The sequence below is a fragment of the Arachis hypogaea genome, chromosome 12, assembly GCF_003086295.3.
Source record: "Arachis hypogaea cultivar Tifrunner chromosome 12, arahy.Tifrunner.gnm2.J5K5, whole genome shotgun sequence".
NCBI lineage: Eukaryota > Viridiplantae > Streptophyta > Magnoliopsida > Fabales > Fabaceae > Arachis > Arachis hypogaea.
Genome location: NC_092047.1, coordinates 15,232,175 through 15,252,888, shown reverse-complemented (window position 1 = coordinate 15,252,888; position 20,714 = coordinate 15,232,175). Strand labels below are relative to the sequence as shown.

Below are 20,714 nucleotides of genomic sequence, written 5' to 3'. Positions count from 1 at the left end.
GAGATTAGAACCTTCATGGTAGAGGCTAGAACCAATTGGCAGCATTCCTGAGATCCGAAAAGTCTAAACCTTGTCTGTGGTATTCCGAGTAGGATCTGGGATGGGATGACTGTGACGAGCTTCAAACTCACGAATGTTGGGCACAGTGACAGTGTGCAAAAGGATAGAGAGATCCTATTCCGACACAAGTGAGAACCGACAGATGATTAGCTGTGCGGTAACTGTGCCTAGTATTTTTCATCCGAGACAAAAAATCCAACAGTTGATTAGCCGTACAGAAACCGTACCTGGACCATTTTCACTGAGAGGACGGATGGTAGCCATTGACAACGGTGATCCACCAACATACAGCTTGCCATGGAAGGGAGCACGCATGATTGGATGAAGACAATAGGAAAGCAGAGGTTCAGAAGCAACAAAGCATCTCCAAACACTTATCTGAAATTCCTACCAATGAATTACATAAGTATCTTTATTTTAATTTACGTTTTATTTATCTTTCAATTATCAAAACTTATAACCAATTGAATTTTCCTGACTAAGATCTACAGGATGACCATAGCTTGCTTCAAGCCGGCAATCTCCGTGGGATCGACCCTTACTCGCGTAAGGTTTATTACTTGGACGACCTAGTGCACTTGTTGGTTAGTTGTGCGGAGTTGCAAAGGTGTGATTGCAATTCCGTGCACCAAGTTTTTGGCGCCGTTGCCGGGGATTGTTCGAGTTTGAACAACTGACGGTTCATCTTGTTGCTTAGATTGGGTAATTTTATTTTATGTTTAAGTTTTTTTTTTCAAAAAAAAATTTAATAAAATCATAAAACCAAAAAAATTTCGTGTTTCTTGTTTGAGTCTAGTGTCAAATTTTAAGTTTGGTGTCAACTGCATGTTTTTTATTTTTTAGATTTTCGGAAATTCATGCATTGTGTTCTTCTTTGATCTTCAAGTTGTTCTTGATGATTTTCCTTGTTTGATCTTTAATTTTTCTTGTTTCGTGTCTTTTCTTGTTTTTCATATGTATTTTTGAATTATTAGTGTCTAAAGTTTAAAAATTTTTAAGTTTGGTGTCTTGCATGTCTTTCTTTTCTTAAAAATTTTCAAAAATATGTTCTTGATGTTCATCTTGATCTTCAAAGTGTTCTTGGCATTACAAGAAAATGGAACATTTGTAACAAAAAATTTGTATCAAATTTAAAATTGTTACAAATTATAGTTTTTTTGTAACAATAATTAGTTATTGTTACAAAATAAGAATATTTTGTAACAATAAAAAAATTTGTTACAAAACATTTCAATATTTTGTAACAACTTGATTTATTTTGTTACAAATTATGTTAGCTTTCGTATCGAATTGTTGTTTTGTTATAAAATGTTATAATATTTTGTAACAAAAGATTATATTGTTGCAAAAATTCAAAATATTTTGTAACAAAATATCTATTTATTTCAAAAGTTCTAAATATTTTGTAACAAAATATCTATTTGTCACAAAATACAATATTTTTGTAACAAGTTATTTATTTGTCACAAAATTTAAAGATTCTTTGTAACTAATAAAAAATTTTGTTTCAACATACTAAATGTAAGACTTTGTGTAAGATCTAGAAATTTTAGAAGATCTTATTAAGAGCTAATTTAGATTTATTTATCATTAAGTATTTTAATGCCTGAAATTATTTTATTAAAGATAATTAAATCAAATTTTGATTAATTGAGTTTAAAATAATTTAAAGTTTTATCTGATTTTATAATTTTTGAATTATTTTCTATATTTAAATTATAAAATTTAGCAAATGTAAAATAATAAGCAGAATTTTATACGATTCGGTTTAAATAATTGAGATTTCAAAATTTAATACTAATATTTTTATAAATAAAAATAATTAATTATATTATCTTATAATTTTAATTAGTATATTTGATTTCAAATCAATTAATAGTTTGATACAATAAATAATATTTTAGAATAATTTTAGAAATTTAATTAGTTCTCAGATAAATCCAAAAACTAATTTACCGAAAATTCCTAATTTCACTTTTTGTCCCAAATAAAACTCTAATTCCTAAATTAAATTCAAACCTTAAATTTAACTAAATTAAACTCTAACCCCACTCATTTAACCCTAGCTCTCGTTACTCACTCACCCACTGCCAGCCCCTCTCCCCCATATACACACAAGACACAACACAGCCTTAGCAAACCAAAAAGGAAAGAAAAGAAAACGGGGATTAAGGGAGACGAGAGAAAGAAGGTTGCGATTGGAGAGGAGAGAGTGCTGCGAGCTAGGGACGATGCGAGGAAGGAGAGGAGCCATCGCGCTCGGCCGCTGCCAGCTCCGTCGCATCCTGCGCCGCGCCATCGCCGCCCAGACCGCGTTCATTCTGTTCAGCCACCGCCGCTGCTATCGTGTGGGTGAGAGAAAGAAGCTAAGAAAGGCTCAGCCGCAAGAACCAGAGGCGCGTGAGAGAGGGAAGACGCGATCGACAAAGGGAAGGAAAAAGGGTTTCACCGCTGCGGTGTCCTGCCACCACTGCTGCCTCCGATCGGAGCCCTAGCCACCGGAGCCCCTACCGTCACCATTGCATGTGGAAGGAGGAGATGACGTTGCCGATTCTGATTCTGCCCAAGTCCCTCATCGTCATTGGAATCACGAACCAGAGGCAGAAGGAGGCGTTCCTCCATCGCCAGCCAGCCACCAAGCTATGACCAAATTGGAGACGTTGTTTCTATTACCTTCCGTTTTGGTAAGCTTATGAAGAAATTGCTCTGTTTCTGCCCTGTATTACCTTGCTCTACAATTGTTTCTGATTCATTTAGTTTTTCAGAGTCATTATTGTCATTGTTCGGTGTTGCCGCCCTTGTCTAGAGCTATTGAATGTTTCTGCTGCGAGAATATTACTAGAATCGTTGTTGCTGCCACGAATTGGGAATATAGAGATTCCTGCGTCAAATCCTGCTATTGCGACATCGAGGTAGGGGTTCGTTTGTAAAATGAAAGCTTTTAAATTAAGAATGCCCAAAGATTTTATTGAGTAATGCAAATAACTATAAATGTTATGTATGGCTAATTGATGAAAGTCAGAATTGTTGGTAATAGCAAATATGATTGATTGTGATAAGATTGATTTGTTGCTGTGTTTGAGGATGGTTTTTATTGGTTATGTGATTTGATGATGATAAGGATATGCTTGAAAACTTGGTTGGTAGCTGATGAACTATTATGAACATGTGATTGATTTCTTAAATGTTTGAGAATGCTGGAAAATTCTGTGTTTAGCTAGTTGTGATAAAGGGGATGTCACTGCCGTTGTTGTCGGTAGCACTGTTCCCGTTCTGGTTCTAATTCCTTCGTTTATGAGACCTGTAACATTTTCTTCCTTGCTTTGTTACCATTTTGTTTCTTTGTCATATTTCCGCCTTAATTATGTTAGCATATTTTATTCTAGTGTTGCTAATTTATCTCCTAAACAATTATGGTTGGTGCTGAGATCATTGTTGGTGCTGCTCCAAGAGAAAAGTTGTTGCTACTAGGAATTAAAAACAAACGAATGGTTTGTTGCGTTTAATTACCGAGTTTTGGCTCATTGAGGTAGGAGATTTTATTTTGAAATTAACTGTTTTAATTTATGAATGCCATGGAAGTTTAGGATTTAATTTATTAGAAATTCTGATTAGGAATATTGTTTTTGATTATCAGAACTTGTGAATATTAGAGCTGTTGTTTATTGTTCTGTGTAGTTTTTTTCTGATTTGTTACTTTTTTTTACTTGTTCTGATTAGTAATTTAGTATTATTGGAACTTCAAATTATTACTTGTAATTTAGTAATTTAGCATTAATGGATATGAAACTTCAATGGAAACTGGTGTTTGCTTCTTTTGATGAATTACAATAGCTTAACTTTTTTAGATTTATCTTTTGGTGGGAGTACATTTGATTACTTTTGTTGAAGATTCTTTGTATCTCTCATGAATTGAAAACATTGGGAGAAAAGTGTTAGTTCTGTTATATATTGAAGTTTTATATGAGAGAAAAATTAAAAAGAAAAGGAAGAAGGATTAGTTGATGCAATGAATAATGATCATGTAGTGTGAACAGGAATCAAAGTGTTTTAATTATAATTGATATGAATCAATTCTATTTTTATGAAATTGGGTGCTTCTTCCAAGCTTGATTCAGAAATTCCTTTTGAATATGCAGAATGTTCCTTACTTGGGATGCAGTGCCTTGTATACTTGTAAGTTCATTGACTGTTAGTCATTATATTATATTGAGCTACTTTTTTTTATTGCATTTCAAATCATGATTGTATTGAATTCTGTGGTGGTTGCAGCCTAGTAGTTATTGGATGGATTTTAGTTTCATGTACCTTCATACTTTGTGCTGGATTTCTATTTCTTCATGCATGCAGTTCGGTTTCAATACTTGACACTATATCTAAACTCATATTTGCAATACAATGTATTGGTTCCCTTTCTGAATACTAAGTTCTTAATTACTTCTTAGAGTGAGTCTGCATTATTTAAGATTTTCCTGTTCTTGTATGGCACTTCAATTTATTTAAGATTTTCTTAGACAATTTATATTATTATTTTTTTATTTAAGATTTTCAGGTGTGTGGCACTTATCAGAACTTCTCCATGAGAAATGAGAAAGGAGCTATATGAACATAATGAAATTTGTAATTTGTAGTTTATATTTTGGAGATTTATAATTCCTTATTTTTCTTGTCCTATGTATCTATCTAGTTCATTAGGGTTCTTTAATGTGTCTTGTTAGTTTGTACTTTAAAGTTTATATGTTGAAGATTTATAAAACAATCTTAGTTAATGAAAGATATTTGAACTATCTATGTTATTATATATTATATAAATGTTGACTTGTTGAGTAAATTAGTTAATATATTTTTAATTAAAAAATAATATAATCTGATAAATTATGTGTGTAATTTGTATTAAAAAAATTATTACAAAATAAATACTGTTTTGTAACTAAAGAAAAAAAATGTTACAAAATCAAGTTACATTTTGTAACAAAATTTTTTGATAGGAAAAAATAGATTGTCACGAAAAATACCTTGAAGATCAAAATTTGTTACCACTTTTATAACGGCTTCTGGTTTTTTGTATCAGAAAAAATTGTTACAAAACATCATATTGAATTGTAACAGTGCCATTTTTCATTACAAAAATTTTTTGTAACGGGACTTACTGCAATGGCCCTTTTTTTGTTACAAAAAAATTTTGTTTCAAAATTTCGACGTTTTGTAACAATTTTTTTTGTTACAAATACGCCTTTTTCTTGTAGTGTGGTGTTCATCTCGACATTCAAAGTGTTCTTGCATGTTTTCTTTTGTTTGATCTTAAATTTTTATGTATTGTGTCATTTTGTTGTTTTTCTCTTTATTTATTAATCCAAAAAAAATAAAAAAATATTTTTTCCTTATTTTTCTCATAATTTTCGAAATTTTGAGTTGACTTGGTCAAAAATTTTTAAAATTTAGTTGTTTCTTGTTAGTCAAGTCAAAATTTCAATTTAAAAAATTTTTTATCTTTTCAAATCTTTTTCAAAAATCAAATCTTTTTCATTTTTTTTCTTAATATTTTTGAATTTCTTAAATAAATTTTCAAAATCGTTTTCTTATTTTTATTTCATATTTTTGAAAACTTTACTAACAATTAATGTTTTGATTCAAAAATTTCAAGTTTGTTACTTTCTTGTTAAGAAAGGTTCAATCTTTAAATTCTAGAATCATATCTTTTAGTTTTTTGTTAGTCAAGTCATCAACTTTAATTTTAAAAATCAAATCTTTTTAATTTCTTTTTCAATTCTTTTTCAAAATAAATTTCAATCTTATCTTTTTAAAATTTTAATTTCAAAATCTTTTTCTAACTTCTTATCTTTTCAAAATTTATTTTCAAATCTTTTTCAACTAACTACTTGCCTTGCTTGTTTTAATTTTAAAAAAAAGTTTACTATTTTTTATCTTTTTCAAAACCACCTAACTACTTTTCTCTCTCATTAATTTCGAAAACTAACTAACAAATTTTTCAAAAAACTTTTTAATTAATTAATTTATTTAATTTTCAATTTGCTTTTATTTCTTTTCTTAAATTTCGAATTCTAACTTATAATTAAAATAAAAACAAAAACATTTTTCTTTTCTTTTAATTAATATTCGAATACTCGCTCTCTCTCATCTCTTTCTATTTATTTTATTTATTTACTAACACTTCTCTTCTACTCATCTTATAATTCGAATACTCTTTCTCTCTCTCTCTCTCTCTCTCTCTCTATTTCTCTCTCTCTCTCTTTCTCTCTCTGTGTGTGTGTGTGTTCGAATTTCTTCTTCTTCCTTCTTTATTCTATTCTTCTTTTCTTCTGACACATAAAGAAATCTCTATACTGTGACATAGAGGATTCCTCTTCTTTTCTATTCTCTTCTTTTTCATATGAGCAAGAACAGGGATAAAGACATTCTTGTTGAAGCTGATACTAAACCTAAAAAGACTCTGAAGAGGAAGCTAAGAGAAGCTAAAGCACAACACTCTGGAGAGGATCTAACAGAGAATTTTGAAAAAGAAGCAGACATGGCAGCCGAACCCAACAACAATGTTAGAGATGCAAGGAAGATGCTTAGTGACTTTACTGCACCAACTTCCAACTTCTATAGAAGAAGCATCTCAATTTCTGCCATTGGAGCAAACAACTTTGAGCTTAAGCCTCAATTAGTTTCTCTAATGCAGCAGAATTGCAAGTTTCATGGACTTCCATTGGAAGATCCTCATCAGTTCTTAGCTGAATTCTTACAAATCTGTGACACTGTTAAGACCAATGGGGTTGATCCCGAGGTCTACAGACTTATGATTTTTCCCTTTGATGTAAGAGACAGAGCTAGGATATGGTTAGACTCACGACCTAGAGAAAGCCTGAACTCTTAGAAAAAGTTAGTCAATACTTTCTTGGCCAAATTTTTTCACCTCAGAAGATGAGTAAGCTTAGAGTGGAAGTCCAAACCTTCAGACAGAAGGAAGATGAATCCCTCTATGAAGCTTGGGAAAGATACAAGCAATTAATCAGAAAGTGTCCTTCTGACATGCTTTCAGAATGGAGCATCTTATGTATATTCTATGATGGTCTGTTTGAATTGTCCAAGATGTCATTGGACCACTCTGCTGGTGGATCTCTTCATCTGAAGAAAACCCCTGCAGAAGCCCAGGAACTCATTGAGATGGTTATAAATAACCAGTTCATGTATACTTCTGAAAGAAATCCTGTGAATAATGGGATGACTCAGAAGAAAGGAGTTCTTAAGATTGACACTCTGAATGCCATATTGGCTCAGAACAAAATATTGACTCAGAAAGTCAATATGATTTCTCAGAACCTGACTGGATTACAAGCTGCATCCGGTAGTACTAAAGAAGCCTCCTCTGAAGGAGAAGCTTATGACCCTGAGAATCCTGCAATAGAAGAAGTGAATTACATGGGAGAATCCTATGGAAACACTTACAATCCTTCATGGAGGAATCATCCTAATTTCTCATGGAAGGATCAGCAGAAGCCTAATCAAGGCTTCAATAATAATAATGGTGGGAGAAATAGGTTTGGCAATAGCAAGCCTTTTCCATCATCTTCTCAGCAACAGACAGAGAATTCTAAGTAGAGCCTCTCTAACTTAGCAACCATAGTCTCTGATCTATCAAAGACCACTCTCAGTTTTATGACTAAAATAAGGTCCTCCATCAGAAATTTGGAGGCACAAGTGGGTCAGCTGAGTAAATGAGTTATTGAAACTCCTCCTAGTACTCTCCCAAGCAATACAGAAGAGAATCCAAAGAGAGAGTGTAAGGCCATCAATATATCCAAAGTGGCCGAACCTATAGAGGAGGAGGAGGCAGTGATTTCTAGTGAGGAAGACCTCAATGGACGTCCACTGACCACTAAGGAGTTCCCTAATGAGGAACCAAAGGAATCTGAGACTCATACAGAGACCATAGAGATTCCACTGAACTTACTGTTGCCATTCATGAGCTCTGATGAGTATTCTTCCTCTGAAGAGGATGAAGATATTATTGAAGAGCAAGTTGCTCGGTATCTAGGAACAATCATGAAACTGAATGCCTTGGTTCAGCAGAAATTACCTCAGAAGAAACCGGATCCCAGAAGGTTCTTAATACCTTGTACCATAGGTACCATGACCTTTGAGAAGGCTTTGTGTGACCTGGGGTCAGGTATAAACTTCATGCCACTCTCTGTAATGGAATAACTGGGGATCTTTGAGGCACAAGCTGTAAGAATCTCACTAGAGATGCCAGACAAATCAATAAAACAGGCTTATAGACTTGTAGAGGATGTCTTAGTGAAGGTTGAAGGCCTTTACATCCCTGCTGACTTCATAATCCTAGACACTGGGATGGATGAGGATGAATGCATCATCCTTGGAAGGCCCTTCCTAGCCACAGCAAGAGCTGTGATTGATGTGGACAGAGGAGAGTTAGTCCTGCAACTGAATGAGGACTACCTTGTGTTTAAGGCTCAAGGATCTTCCTCTGTAACCATGGAGAGGAAGCATGAAAAGCTTCTCTCAATACAGAGTCTAGCAGAGCTCTCACATTCAAACTCTAAGTTTGGTGTTGGGAGGCCACCATTAAGCTCTGAGTCTCTGTGAAGCTCACTAAGAGCTCGCTGTCAAGCTATTGACATTAAAGAAGCGCTTATTGGGAGGCAAACCAATGTTATTTAATTATATTTATTTTTTTATAGACATTTATTTTCCATTGCCATGTTATGTTTTCTTTAGGTTGATGATCATATGGAGTCATAAAAATAGCTACAGAATTAAAGCGGAATCAAAAATAGCATCAAAAACAGCACACCCTGTAAGACCGTAAGGATAGCAGAATGGGCGTTTAACGCCAGAAATGGCAGCATTCTGGGCGTTCAGAAAAACGCCCAGTAAAGAAGAATTCCTAGCATTTAACGCCAGCCATGGTATCTGGCTGGGCGTTAAATGCCCAAAGAGGCAGTCAAGTGGGCGTTAAACGCCAGAATGGATAGCATTTTGGGCGTTTAACACCATGATGACACAAGGGAGGTAATTTTGTTTCCAATTCGATTTTTTTTTCAATTTTTCATGTTTTAATTCATAATTTTTTGCATTAAACATATTTTAAACGTTCATCTTTCAATTTCTATTTTCAAATATTAATAATCTTTCCAATTCTTTTTTCAATTATTTTCAATTCCTTCCAAAACATTTTCAAAACGTACATATCTTTTCAAATTCTTTTCAACTCTTTTTAATTTTTCTTGTATACAGTAATAAGTTTTCAAAATTAATTGCATCATTTTTCTTCTACTCCCTTCTATCTTAGTTTGCTCGAGGACAAGCAAAACCTTTTAAGTTTGGTATGAAAAAAAGCTTTGCTTTTTGTTTTTCCATAACCATTAATGGCACCTAAGACTGGAGAAACCTCTAGAAAGAGGAAAGAGAAGGCAGTTGCTTCCACCTCCGAGTCATGGGAGATGGAGAGATTCATCTCAAAAGCCCATCACTAGAAAGAGGATGGAGCAAATAAGAGAGCCCACTCATGGACCTCAACAAGAGTATGAGGAAGTCCCTCATCAAGAAATTCCTGAGATGCCTCAAGGGATGCATTTCCCTCCACACAACTATTGGGAGCAACTCAACACCTCTTTAGGAGAATTGAGTTCCAACATGGAGCAACTAAGAGTGGAGCACCAAGAGCACTCCATCATCCTCCATGAAATCAGAGAGGAGCAACAAAGGCAAGGAAGATACATAGAGGAGCTCAAGAACTCCATTGGTTCTTCAAGAGGAAGAAGAAGCCACCATCACTAAGGTGGACCCGTTCTTTAATCTCCTTGTTTATTTTCTTTTCTGTTTTTGGTTTTTATGCTTTATGTTTTGACTATGTTTGTGTCTTCATTACATGATCATTAGTGTTTAATGTCTATGTCTTAAAGCTATGAATGTTCCATGAATCTTTCACCTTTCTTAAATAAAAAAATATTTTCTGAAAAAGAAAAAAGAAGTACATGAATTTCGAATTCTATCTTGAAAATAGTTTAATTATTTTGATGTGGTGGCAATACTTTTTGTTTTCTGAATGAATGCTTGAACAATGCATATTTTTTATAGTGAAGTTTATGAATGTTAAAATTGTTGGCTCTTGAAAGAATAATGAAAAAAGAGAAATGTTATTGATAATCTGAAAAATCATAAAATTGATTCTTGAAGCAAGAAAAAGCAGTGAAAAACACAAAGCTTGCGGAAAAAAAATGGCGAAAAATAAAGAAAAAGAAAGAAAAAGAAAAAGCAAGCAGAAAAAGCCAATAGCTCTTTAAACCAAAAGGCAAGAGCAAAAAGCTAATAACCCTTTAAACTAAAAGGCAAGGGTAAAAAGGATCCAAGGCTTTGAGCATTAATGGATAGGAGGGCCCAAAAGGAATAAAATCCTGGCCTAAGTGGCTAAATCAAGTTGTCCCTAACCATGTGCTTGTGTCATGAAGGTCCAAGTGAAAAGCTTGAGACTAAGTGGTTAAAGTCGTGATCTAAAGCAAAAAGAGTGTGTTTAAGAACTCTGGGCACCTCTAACTGGGGACTCTAGCAAAGCTGAGTCACAATCTGAAAAGGTTCACCCAGTTATGTGTCCGTGGCATTTATGTATCCGGTGGTAATACTGGAAAACAAAATGCTTAGGGTCACGGCCAAGACTCATAAAGTAGCTGTGTTCAAGAATCAACATACTAAACTAGGAGAATCAATAACACTATCTGAATTTTGAGTTCCTATGGATGCCAATCATTCTGAACTTCAAAGGATAAAGTGAGATGCCAAAACTGTTCAGAAGCAAAAAGCTACTAGTCCCGCTCATCTAATTAGAACTAAGCTTCATTGATATTTTGAAATTTATTGTATTTTCTCTTCTTTTTATCCTATTTTGTTTTTAGTTGCTTGGGGACAAGCAATAATTTAAGTTTGGCATTGTGATGAGCGGATAATTTATATGCTTTTTGGCATTGTTTTTAGATAGTTTTTAGCATGTTTTAGTTACTTTTTATTATATTTTTATTAGTTTTTATGCAAAAATCACATTTCTGGACTTTACTATGAGTTTGTGTATTTTTCTATAATTTCAGGTATTTTCTGACTGAAATTGAGGGACTTGAGCAAAAGTCTGATTCAGAGGCTGAGAAAGGACTCCAGATGCTGTTGGATTCTGACCCTCCTGCACTCAAAGTAAATTTTCTGGAGCTACAGAAGCCCAATTGATGCGATCTCAATTGCGTTGGAAAGTAGACATCTTGGGCTTTCCAGCAATATATAATAGTCCATACTTTTCACGAGATTTAATGGCCTAAACTGGCGTTCAACGCCAGTCAGAGAACCTTTTCTGGCGTAAAACGCTGGAACTAGCACCAGAACTGGAGTTAAACGCCCAAACTGGCATCCAAGCTGGCATTTAACTCCAGAAAAGGCCTATGTACGTGTAAAGCTCAATACTCAGCCCAAGCACACACCAAGTGGGCCCCAGAAGTGGATTTCTGCACTATCTGCACTTTAGTTACTCAATTTTTGTAATCCTTAGTAACTAGTTTAGTATAAATACTAGTCTTTCCTACTATATTGGGATCTTTTTGGACTTAAAGCTTATGCCATTTTCACATTTGGAGGCTGGCCACACGGCCATGCCTAGGCTATTTTCTCTTATGTATTTTCCAACGGTGGAGTTTCTACACCTCATAGATTAAGGTACGGAGCTCTGCTGTTCTTCATGAATTAATGCAAGTACTATTGTTTCTCTTTCAATTCACGCTTACTTCTTCTCCAAGATATACTCTCGTACTTAATTCAGTTAAGTCAGAATGAAGGGGTGACCCGTGACAATCACCCACTATCTTCGTTACTCGCTTAGCCAAGATTCGCATGCCTGACAACTACAAGCGGTTTACATGATGTTCAACGTAGTCATTGGACGACAGCCGGAGTATAGTCTCTTGGGTCTCTGATCCACGGATTTGACTTGCCTCTCCTGACAACAGAGCATTCTAATCCGTGAGATTAGAACCTTCATGGTAGAGGCTAGAACCAATTGGCAGCATTCCTGAGATCTGGAAAGTCTAAACCTTGTCTGTGGTATTCTGAGTAGGATCTGGGACGGGATGACTGTGACGAGCTTCAAACTCATGAATGTTGGGTGCAGTGACAGTGTGCAAAAGGATAGAGAGATCCTATTCCGACACAAGTGAGAACTGACAGATGATTAGCCGTGCGGTAGCTGTGCCTGGTATTTTTCATCCGAGACGAGAAATTCGACAGTTGATTAGCCGTACAGAAACCGTACCTGGACCATTTTTACTGAGAGGACGGATGGTAGCCATTGACAACGGTGATCCACCAACATACAGCTTGCCATGGAAGGGAGCACGCATGATTGGATGAAGACAATAGGAAAGCAGAGGTTCAGAAGCAACAAAGCATCTCCAAACGCTTATCTGATATTCCCACCAATGAATTACATAAGTATCTTTATTTTAATTTACGTTTTATTTATCTTTCAATTATCAAAACTTATAACCAATTGAATCCGCCTAACTAAGATTTACAGAATGACCATAGCTTGCTTCAAGCCGGCAATCTCCGTGGGATCGACCCTTACTCGCGTAAGGTTTATTACTTGAACGACCCAGTGCACTTGCTGGTTAGTTGTACGGAGTTGCAAAGGTGTGATTGCAATTTCGTGCACCACCTATTAAGTACATCCTCCACAATTTTCGTAACCTGATAACGCTCACCAACTTGATTAGCACGTAATCGAGCCAATGAGTCATCAGCATTTCGGCCACGATGAATTATTTGAGGATTCTCCCTGGCCCTAAGAGCATCATTTTCATTTTGAAACAAAATTTCAATATCCTCCTGGTTTCCTCTCATATCTTACCGTTCACCTTCATCATAGTCAACAATTCGAACAATCCGCTCTACTTGCCTTGCGAGATGTTCAAACTTCGTCTCGTGATCTGCCATCATAGGATTCAGGATTGTGGTCATTTGTTGGGTTAACAAATTAACCAAATCATGATGACTTTCTTCTACATGTTGTCGAAATACTGCCATTGAATTGAAAGCATTCGATGTAGAACCCACATTATAATCTCGAGAATACTCGGGATATTACTGTGGCATTTGAACACTATTCATCCCAACTGTGCCTCCAAATCTAATCAGAGAGGAAAAACCACTTACTGGTGGTGTATAACCTGGAGGAAGGCCGTAAGAAGGCCAACCAGCGGTTACTTGGGGTTGTGTCGGTATTATGTTACCACGTGGGTGTGTATTATACCCACTATTCCCAGTCTGGACACTGGTAACCACCACACTTTCACTTACAATAATCCCCTCCGAACGTGAAGTAACGTTCGAGGGTTGTGCAACTACTGGTGCATTATCATTTATAGATGAACCACCATTAATATTAGAAACCTCATCCGCCATATGTAGAATCCTTTCACTTAATTGCATACACTATGGCCACATAAAATCATTTGACACACTTAACTTCTCAAATTGTCCCATTGGGATCCGTGACAATTTGTTTTGTCAATTTTTAGCAAATCGAATGTGGTTCGATATCTAATGGTCTGGAAGCAAAACCTACTCCTCTTTGTGAGTACCAGTTTTCTTAAAGTACATCAAAGGACTTTTCGATTTGAACAAAACTTAAGAAAATCTAAAGATGGACAAAAGACTTTGAAAATAAATTGACTAAATTTGAAATGAATTGCATTGAATTAAAATAAAACAGTAAAATGCCTTTGATCAGATCAAAGGACTTTTAAAATTAAAAATAAAGTACTTGAAATGTAAAATTGAACAAAGAAATTAAATGTTGCTTGAAAAATAAAATGGCAAGAACAGTAAAATTTGCATAAAATGTAAATAAAAATGTAAAAACAGTGGAAGGAACCCTACAAAAAAGTAACTCGAACGCAGACTCAATAAGTCGCTAGGATATAAGCGTGCTTGAGTATTTTCTGAAACAAAGTTCCAACCCCTGTTCCTTTGAGTCTTCTCCTATTTATAAAAATCTTCCACCAATTAGATTGAAATGTAACCTCTATGTTCATTAATCCATCAGTAACCATTCCCGCTCCTTTTGCTTGACAAAAGTAACCATTAAGAACAACCTTTGAAACTTGGATCTTTCGACTTCACATTTTGAACATCTTGCTGACCAAACGTGGGAGTTCTAACTCTTGCTCCATATTTCCTACTATAAACTTCCTCGATGCAGACCTTTCCTTTTAGGAGACATGCTTGCTAAATCTCAAATCCAACCCCTCTTCGAAATTAATTATTTTCGACTAACACAATGGGATGTCATCTTAACAACTAATGTGACTCTATAGTCTATACCATGTTCAATAAGAATTTGTTTTAAAATGTCCGGATCCTTCTTTGCCATATGCATTCTAAAATTTTAAATTAGAGCCATTTCATTGAATTTAAAAGAACTAAAACTTTTAAATTATATTTAATTTAAACATAGTTTATCAATGTAAAATAAATTTTTATTTTTTTTAAAAGAAAATTTTGTTTAGTTATTCATTTCTTTGAATTTAATTATTTTTGTTTTTTTCAAAATCAAATAAATTAAATTGATAAATTAAAATCAAGACCTTTTGGATTTTAAATTTGAGAAAAGTTTAATAAGATTTGTGAATATTTAAAAAGAAAAGTTATTAGACAAATTTAACCTAATTATTTAAATAATTTGGTCGAATCAATAGCACCGTAACATTACAACACATCATGCAAAACAAAAAGACAAAAAAAAGGGAAAAAAAAACCTTACATAACATTTTTTTTCTTTTTCTACCACAATTCGTTGCAAACCATAATAACTTATTGTGGTGAGGATGTCACACTTTATATTTTGACCTTAATACTTAGTACTGACCTACATACTTGATGAGACTAATATGAATTTCAATTCTTAGGATGTATAGTGTACAATGTTTGGAGAAAAGTAAGAACCAACGCAGACAGAGCAGCAAAAAAGGTAACGTAAGACCATGGGGTGAAGTAAGTGCTGCGTAATTGAGCCAACCAAGACTTCCCTTTGTTTCTGTAATGCTCATCGATTTGACGCCTGACTATATCATATTTATTGTTATAGCTATAGTCGTTGAGATGTTTGTGTGGCAATACATGGCCTAGTTCATTGAAGAGTTTGGCCATGTCTTCATCGCTTCCAAGCAAATTTTGGAGGACACCAGCTGCTCTGAGATCTTTCACATCCTCGGCGTCATCAATCAAGGAATCCATCAAAGAAAAGTAGGAGCAAAATTCGAAGTCGTGATAAAAGTCCGAGAAAAGGACAAATAGGTCCCTGACTTTTTGTTTTGTGAACATTTTTGTCTCTGACCATTGAAAAATACTTTTAAGTCCCTGACCTTCACAAAATTTGGACGGATCAGTCTCTCCGTCCATATGCCTCCGTCAGAGACTGATCCTTCCAAATTTTGTAAAAGTCAGGGACTTAAAAGTATTTTTCAATAGTCAGGGACGAAAATGTCCGCGGGACAAAAGGTCAGGGACCTATTTGTCCTTTTCTCTAAAAGTCCGGACACATTTCATATGCAATCAAGTTGTGATAGAGATAAGGTGTGAGGTCATTAATCCCTGGAAGCATCAAATGTCTGCTAAACAAGTTGGAGGTGAAAGAAATGTTAAGCCATTTCCATTGATCATTTTGGCTTACTTTCACTTGAATACCCGCTTTTTTAAGATCCCTATGTTCTTATATCTATGCCAATAATCTGCTTCTGGAAAGAGAGATCGAAATGCCTTCTTTATATTAAAGAATGGTCGAAATACCGTTTCTATTGATGAAATAATGATAGTAGGGAGCATACGTACGCAAATTCGAGGACACCACGGGAAATGTACCTCTTTTTGGGATCGACTACCTTCATAAGTGTAATATGAGAGAATATAGTCCGTGTAATATGAGAGAATATAGTCCAGTAGATGAGTTGGTACGTTATCCTCGTCATATCTTTGAGAAAAGGTGACTAAATCTTGTTTCTTCTTTGGTAGGCACATGGATAGAAAACGGAACAGTATCCTGTTCAACTGAAATCGGGAACCACCGGTAAGTAAGTTCAACAATTTTGCTGGAAGTTGGTTTTCCAACAAGATAATCTCTCTCCATATACACCACAACTGATCAAACTTGAGCATCAACGGTCTTGAATCTCGATCATCAATTTTGCACATAAAATAGAGCAAAGCACATCCATCCACAACCAACATCTGTACTAGCTCCTCATTGTTGTACCCTTCAGTCACGTCCTTACTGAACAGATTCCTCAATTCTTGAAGGTGTTGTGTTACAGTTCCATACAGAAACACTTTTGCATCTTCAGTGTCTTTTCTACCTGATGTACGGGCGAATTGCTCAATATAACGGAAAGCCCAAAGGTATTTGAATTGTTGTCCCAGCTGGAGATCACCATTTTGCTCACGGTGATGGATGGGACCAAGTGAGATCATTCTGGGTGAACAGTACCTAGAAAAGTTGGATTTTTCACGCAAAAAAGCAGGAACCTTTTGGATCTTGGACCTGTGACTTGGACGTTGAATCTTTATTTCCAATGTTGGCAGCTGAACCCCTAACAGTCGGGTAGCCTGTGACATCTCTTCCAATATTCCCTTTGGTTCCACTACGGAAATCTCGATACCATTCTCAACATTTCTGCCATCTGCATCCATTATTCAATGGTTATTAGCTTCTTCTGAGTGCGACAGACCAAAATTGATCAATCTACAATATCGATTCCTGCAGAGGCAATGGCCAATTTAATCATTAAAATTTATTTGACCAGTTAATTTGGTCCTTGACTTCTTTAAAAGAATCTACTAATAATTAAATTTCTAACTTCTAAAAGCATTACTCTTATTAGTCTATGCTTAATGCTTAGCTTCTATATTACAATCATTAGTGTAATGCTGATGTCATTTGTTAAATGTCACTTGTAATAATTAATTGACATGAACATTTTTTATTATGATCAATAAAATATTCAAAATTAGTTCATTTGACTTAATTAATCTCTATCAATTTTTATTTAATTAAATATAATTTATTATTTTTTAAAATTATATTTATTAGAGATATAACTATTCATATTATTTTTTTATCTTTAGTAAATCTAAAAAATAAAAAAAATTAACATAAAGTAAAAAAAAAGACTTATACAAAAATCAAATAAATAAAAAATAAGTTCTTATTAACTAGTTATAATTTAATAATTATATTAAGTGTACACTAAAATTCACTATGAGTAAAGTATCGTTTTTGTCCTCAACGTTTGGGGTAAGTTCTATTGTGTCCCTAACGTTTAAATCGTCCTATTTGTATCTTTAACGTTTATAAAAGTGATTCAATATTATCCTACTATTAATTATACTAACAAATCAGATTATATTTTTCAATTATTCTCACTTGGATGTATTCATTCTTAATTAGGTCTCACTTGGATGTGTTCGATTTTAATATTATACCCACTATTTGTATTTAGATTCAATTATGTCCCTAGAAAAGTAAATTATATAAATGTTGTAGGAATTAGTTTCAACATTTGATGAGCTATTTTTCGGAGTAGATCATCGATTCTATCCCAGACATTTGTATTCTAACTTCAAGAAGAGATTTTTAAAACTCAAACTAAAACGCTCATGATGTGTAATTGACGGCAAGATAACATTGAATCATTTTTACAAACGTTAGGGATACAAATAGAACGATTTAAACGTTAGGAACACAAATAGAATTTACCCCAAACGTTGGGGATAAAAATGATACTTTACTCATTCACTATTAAAATTAATTATTAGTATAAAATATATTGTTAAATTAGAATTAATTTTAATAAGATAATATGATGATAAATATTATTATTGGGTTAAAGGCCCAAAAGTGTGCTGATCGGTTTAAGAGTATTGTAGACCCAATACATTAATCTTAACACACATAATGGAGAATAAAAAAGATACTTCACAAGTCTCAAAGCTAAATCTTAGCCCAATGAAAAATAATGACCAAAAATCCGATTCACCATGCCAAGAGAGAAGGTTCTGAAAGTTAATGGTTTGAACAACGAAGAAAAAAAAAACAACGAAGAAAAAAGCAAATGGGACATTTGACAATATTATAGAGAGTAACAAGGATACAAGGACAACAACATTGCACTAAGGGTATCAAAAGATCAAATTTCAGAAGTTGATAGAGTAAAAACAAAATGTATGAACAACAAAAGTTAGTGGAGTAGCTACAAAGACGGTAAAAGTGGTGAAATAAAATAAAAAAGTAATGCATGCCCAAAAAAAAAAAATAGCTACAACGGACAGAATTAGCAAGAAAAATAAAAAGATTGTGAACCAATTTAATGAAGCAAGCTTCTTACTATATAGCGGACTCTTAACAATATTTGAAGATAAAGAAAATAAAGTAAAAAATTCAGAGCATTATCTCATACATGTAGAATTATTATTTTTTTATCTTTGTGCTTCATTTTAGATTTTATTGTTATGGCTATCTGATATTTATCATTCTATAATTGAGAAAAAGATAAATTATGGTGAGGTAAAAAATGAAAAAGACATGAGAAAAAAGAGGCAAGAGAGATACATTAAAAAGCTAAAAATTTTGTGTATTTAGTTATTGTTAAACTAGGATTAGTTCTTCTTGTCAAGTTGGGATAGCACTTGGTAATCATTGAACCAGTTGGGTTTCTCTTGTCAAGTTAGGATAGCACTTTGTGGTTACTAGTCTTAGGTTAAAAACTTAGTGATTGATACTAGATGAATTAGGTTATAATTCATTAGTATTGGTGTATGTAATCAATTTGATAATAGTAAAAATTTTACCATGATTGTGGTAGAGATTGAATGTAAATTTTATTGCACAAGAGAAAAACCAAATCAGAATACATGCTTGTCTGATTCTTTCCTTTCCTACTCTATTCTGTTCTGATTTTAGAGATAAAACGAAAAAAATCTCCTGTTGTTGATCGGAAAAATACTTTCGATGAAGGTGAATTGTTCGAATTGATAAAGCGGACGAAAGCATAAGCAGTTTTCGAAAAGACACACGTGTAAGCATTAGATGAAGGATTTTTAACACGATTCGACTTTAAGGCCTTTCAATAAGTCGAGCAAGTCAAATCGAATAAGGTATTCGAGTCAGGTAATCGAGATAAGTTATTCGAATAAGTGATTCGAATAATTATGGAAGTGGAGAAGTTAGTGGCTTCTATCACACGAGAAGATCATGGAAAATGTTTAGGCGGGAACGGTTACCAAGGAGAAAGTATTTCAAAGTTGTAAATTTGTAATTAATTGTAATTAATTGTCGGTTACCAAAAGTAGATTATAAATACTAGGAAGTCTTAGGGAATTGGGGTTGGAACTTTTACTCAGAAAACATTCAAGCACACTCACATCCTAGGGACTTACTGAGTCTGCAATCAAGTAACTTTTCTATAGGGTTCCTTCCATCTTTTCATTCTTTTAATTTATCTTTCTGTAAACTTTACATTTCAAGTAAATTTATCCTTCAAGCATCTCTTTAATTTTCTTTACTCAATTTACATTTCTGCACTTTTAATTTTCAAGTCAAAAGTCCTTTGACCCAGTCGAAGGCATCTTTATTGCTTTCTTTTATTTTTCAATGCAAACTTTTTTATTTTCATTTTTCTTTCGAAAAACTTTATTTCTCTTATTTCTTTTCAATTTATAAAGTTAAATTTATTCTAATTTATAAACCCACTCTAATCAAAGACACTTTGATGCACTTCTAGAAAACTAGTACCTGCAAAGAGGAGTAGGTTTCGCTCCCAGACCATTAGATATCGATCACCATCGATTTGCTAAAAATCGACAAAACAAATTGGCACGCCCAGTGGAAAAGTTTTTAAAAATCGACGTGTGTCAAATAAGTATTTTGTGGTGTTATCCAGTGTATGCGATTACGAAGTGAAAAGATCATTCACATGGCTGATGAAATGTCAAATGTGAATGGTGGTTCGTCCACCAATGATAGCATACCAGTGTCTATGCAGCAAGCAGATATGAATTCACGCTCGGAAGCTGCAATCGGGATTGAAAGTATAGCAGTCACGACTGTTTAAACTGGAAACATGGGACGTAATACTCATCCACGTGCCACCTTGCCACCATATCAGCCTCCACTAACCGCTGGTTGGCCTCCGTATGGTCTTCCTCCTGGTTATACCCCTCCAATAGGTGGTTTTGTTCCGCCTATTCGTTTTGGGAATACAAGTGGAGTGAATAACACTCAAAATCCACAACAACATTCTGAGTATTCTCGTGATTATAATGTGGGTTCTACTTCAAATGCTGCTAATTTAATGGCAGTATATCGACAGCAAGTGGAGGAAAGTCATCATGATTTAGTCAATTTATTGACTCAACAAATGACCACAATTCTGAACCCTATAATGGCTGATCACGAATCGAAATTCGAACGTCTTGTCAGACAAGTCGAACGGATTGCTTGAATTGTAGATTATGATGAAGGTGAAGGGCATAATGTCAGAGGAAACAATGAAGGATTCGGAAATGAATTTCAAAATGAAAATAATGTAAAGATATCCAATAAT

The 20,714-nt window shown here is 34.2% G+C and overlaps 1 protein-coding gene and 1 non-coding gene across 2 annotated transcripts; both read right to left on the bottom strand.

Annotated features, from left to right (window-relative positions):
• Window positions 1–6,993: 6,993 nt before the first annotated feature.
• Window positions 6,994–7,101, bottom strand: LOC112731109 (small nucleolar RNA R71). The gene has a single exon (XR_003166901.1). It is a non-coding gene; the product is annotated as a small nucleolar RNA R71 (small nucleolar RNA).
• An 8,603-nt stretch (window positions 7,102–15,704) lies between these two features.
• Window positions 15,705–16,803, bottom strand: LOC112729753 (uncharacterized). Its single transcript, XM_025779904.1, has 2 exons — window positions 15,979–16,803; window positions 15,705–15,728 (listed from the first exon to the last, which is right to left on the bottom strand). The coding sequence occupies exons 1-2, from the start codon at window positions 16,801–16,803 to the stop codon at window positions 15,705–15,707; spliced, it is 849 nt and encodes a 282-aa protein (XP_025635689.1).
• Window positions 16,804–20,714: the final 3,911 nt, after the last annotated feature.

Bases quoted from the DNA above. Each gene is read 5' to 3' on its own strand.
- LOC112729753 (XM_025779904.1), bottom strand. From the start codon at position 16,803: ATGGATGCAGATGGCAGAAATGTTGAGAATGGTATCGAGATTTCCGTA. The intron at 15,729-15,978 runs GTACATTTCCCG...CTTGTTTAGCAG, and splicing joins GTAGTCGATCCCAAAAAGAG to ACATTTGATGCTTCCAGGGA.